The sequence below is a fragment of the Orycteropus afer genome, unplaced genomic scaffold (assembly GCF_000298275.1).
Source record: "Orycteropus afer afer isolate SDZICR_OR568_19922 unplaced genomic scaffold, OryAfe1.0 scaffold00053, whole genome shotgun sequence".
Taxonomy (NCBI): domain Eukaryota; kingdom Metazoa; phylum Chordata; class Mammalia; order Tubulidentata; family Orycteropodidae; genus Orycteropus; species Orycteropus afer.
In genome coordinates this window covers 8,260,557-8,264,279 of record NW_006921640.1, presented here as the reverse complement: position 1 = coordinate 8,264,279, position 3,723 = coordinate 8,260,557, and the positions used below count along the sequence as shown (strand labels likewise).

Genomic DNA, 3,723 nt, shown 5'->3' with positions numbered 1-3,723 from the left:
CTCATTGCCATCCAGTTGATTGCTATTCAGAGCAACCCCCATTGGGTTTTCAAGGCTGTAAATCTTTATGCAAGCCGACTGCCTCATCTTTCTTCTGCAGGAATGACTGGTGTGTTCCAACCACCAATCTTTTGGTTAGCAGCCAAAATGCCTTAACCAGTACACACCAAAACTCCTTTTATAACTAAATAGCAGAAAATAAAAACCAAAAGACCCAACCCACCACCACCAAGTCAATTCTGACTCATAGCCTCCCAATAGGACAGGATAGAACAGTCCAGTAGTTTCCAAGGCTTTGGAAGCAGAGCGCTTCATCTTTCTCCTGTGGAGCGGCTAATGGGTTCGAACTTTCAACCTTTCAGTTATAAGCAGCATGCCTTAGCAACTGCACCACCAAAAAAAAAAAAAAAAACCTCACTGCCATTGAGTCAATTCGGACTCATAGCAACCACTTCTGGGCTTCTGAGTAGATTGCCAAACCTGCCTTCTGAGGAGTGGCTGGTGGGTTTGAGCTGCCAGCCTCCTGGTTAGCAGTCAAATGCCTTAGGTACCATGCTCCTTACTGTACCATCAGAGATCCTAAATAGTGAGACTATCTTGGATAAATTCACACATGACACATTCAAGACAGATATCTCCTTTCTCTCTGTCTTGAGCCATGCTTTCGACAAATTTGGCCAAAAACAAGTTTTAATTAACGACACCTCACTACAAAGGCATGAGGAATCCAACAATCACCCACATAAAAATAGCTGGGAATTCCTAACCAAAGTTTCAGTTTTCCAGAAGCATAAATGAGCCAATTGTGTGAAATCAATAATTAAAAAACAAAGTTTGTACATTTTTAGGCAGCATTACTATGAGTAGAATGTCCAAAGGTGAAATAATAATTCATATTTATTTCTCCTAAACCTCATTACACGATTTGAGTCAGAATATTATGGGTTGTCATATCACATCTGGCGCATTATGTTCTGTAAACACATTTTGCCTTGACAAAGAAGGGCATGAGCAGAGGAGAGTCATGATAGTCACCACCAAAACAAAACTCAGTGTCCGGGAGTCGGATCCGACTCACAACAACCCCTCCTTGGGTTTCCAAGGCAGCATCACTAGGGAAGTAGATTGCCCAAACATCCTTCCCAGGAGTGGCTGGTGGGTTTGAAGCCCCCGCCTTCTGGTTAGCAGTCAAATGCCTTAGGCACTACGCCACCAGAGAAGGATCTGTAAACATATGTATCAAATCTAGAAAATGGGGTACCAAAACTATTAGTTTATTCAGTATACAAACAGAAATAAACATAAATATTGAATGAAAAACCATTTGGTAACACATACACGCACATACACACGCTTCAGTGTGTTTGTGGCTTCTGTCTCTCAGGCCTCCTTTTTCTCAAAGCTTGTGGGTGCGCAGTGAGACTTTGGACATTTAGGTGACTGAAGGAGTTGCGTTCTAGCCCAGAGTTCTTGCATCTGGAAGCTGTGCAGGTGGAGACAGAAAACTGCGGGTGGCCCCACCGGCTCCGGACCGGGATGAGGGGGCGGGGCGGGAGCTCCCTGCGGCCTTTATGTACAGACTCGCCTTCGTAGTCTTCTCATAATTCCCTGGGTCGGTGGCAGAGTCGTAGTCTGGCTATGGCGCTGCGCGCTGCTGTGTTTGACCTCGATGGAGTGTTGGCGGTGCCCTCGATCCTCGCCGCCTTGGGCCTCGCGAGCGAGACCCTGGCGCTGCCTAGGTAAGGACCTGGTGTCGCCGCTCCTGCTCGGGAGCCCGCTTCTGTCCTGCACGGGTGAGTGCTTCCTGCAGGAGGCGGACTCTCGCTGTAAAGTTAACGTTTTTGGAGTTCCAGTATTTGTTTCTGATTGCTTTAAGGAGAGAGCCAAGCGAAAAGTTAAAATAATTACCCTGCCTTTAAAGTACCAGTGTATTTTAAATCCATTGCCTTTTAATGCTAAGTAATGAACTTTGCTACCAGATACACAACCCACTGTCACCAATTAGATCCCGACTCACAGCGACCCTATAGGACGGAGTAGAACTGCCCCATAGGGTCTCCAAGGCTGTAAATCCTTTAAGGAAGCTGACTGCCTCATCTTTCTCAGACGGAGAGAGTGGGTTGGAACCGTCGACCTGTTGATTAGCAGCCAATGCTTTAACCATTACACCGCCAGAGCTCCTTTATGAAGTTGCCCTTTATATTGGACAGTTTCCTAAAATGAGGGAAATTACTACCTGAGCTGTTTGCTGCCTTTTTCCTGTGTCTTGACGTGGAACGAGGTTAAGAATTTGAGTATTGACTGTTTTACCCTTCAACTAGTAATGCCACCTAATGGAACCTCTTTTAAAGACGTGCACTGAGATTAGAATAGAAAAAACGTTATTTCCACCTCCATGAACAACAGCCTCCTTTGCCATGAGACCACAAGAAGTAAGTGGGATTATGAATGATCTTTTTTTCTTTCTCTGTAATCAGAAAAGGAGTATGCATCTTTAAAATAAAGAATAAAAAGATCACTCAAGCAACACCAAAGAAAAGGAAGAACAAATTCTAAACTACTAGCCACCATTACTGAACATTTCAAAGATTCCACAGAAGAATCCTGATCAAAAGGGGGAGAAATGCAGACCAGAATTTCAAATGCTCATGGACTCTAGACTTTCTGGAACCATGGACGCTGGGTAAACTATTGCCCTGAGTTAATCTTTAAACCTTAAACCAAGATGTTCCCTGAAGAGTTCTTGAAGTGACCTGATAATTTAACTTAACTAGAAGAAAAGGTCTGTTCTTTTAAGAACTATCTATATGGGATCAAATTGACAAAAGCAACTTGAAAGATTAGATAAGAACCTTAGGAGACAGTGAGTTTATGTTAATGACGGAGGAACAACTAAGAAAAGGAGGGTAAGAATGTTTGTACAACTCAAAGAAGGTAATTAATGTCACTGAATTATACATGTAGAAATTCTTGAATTGATGTTTGTTGTGCTGTTTTGTATACTCTCAACAACAAGAGAAGTAAAAGTCATTATGTTGCTCTGCCATCACTTTTTGCTCTCTGCCACGTGGAAGTGTGCCTTCAGCTTGGCTACCCTAGTGATGCAAGCACGTATAGCAGAACTTCAGCCAACTGGCTCTGATACATATATGAACAGAAAAAAACAAGCAAGCAAATAAACATCTTCAATGTAGTACACTCTGGGGAGAAAAAAAAAAGTTATTTCCAAAGATTGAAGCCTTTCTTATTGTAGTAGCAAGCTACAGAAACATCCTCCAAATCTGATCATTGGGAAATAGTAAACTAGGAAGTATCCACCAATAAATGTGATGTTCAGGGTGGCATTTTAGTGACATCCGAAAATATTTGTGTAGCAATAAGTGGGGGAAAACCCCCTCAGAATGTGTTGTAAACTATTTATATAGCATGGCTTAACTATGGATAAAAGTTTCGTGTAGAAAAATGTCTGGAAGAAATATACCAGAATGTTCCAGGATTATTCCAGGTGGGATTATTGAATGATTTTCCTTCTTTTTCTATAATCAGAACAGAGAAATGCATCTTTAAAAGTAAAGTATAAAAAGAAAGATCACTCTGTCAATGCCAAAGAAAAATAACAAATTATAAACTATTGTCAGGAATAAGGAGAAAGGTGGAAACTGTGTACTCTCTCAATTGTGCCCCATCTAAGGAGTCTTAGAATTCTTTGGTTTTTTTTTTTTT

The 3,723-nt window shown here is 41.9% G+C and overlaps 1 protein-coding gene across 1 annotated transcript in view; it reads left to right on the top strand.

Annotated features, from left to right (window-relative positions):
- Positions 1 to 1,638: 1,638 nt before the first annotated feature.
- The window catches only part of EPHX2 (epoxide hydrolase 2), a 113,365-nt gene continuing 111,280 nt past the window's right edge, over positions 1,639 to 3,723 (top strand). The window contains exon 1 of the mRNA XM_042780666.1: positions 1,639 to 1,739. Coding sequence (XP_042636600.1) covers positions 1,639 to 1,739 — 101 coding nt within the window. The remainder of the gene's footprint in view (positions 1,740 to 3,723) is intronic.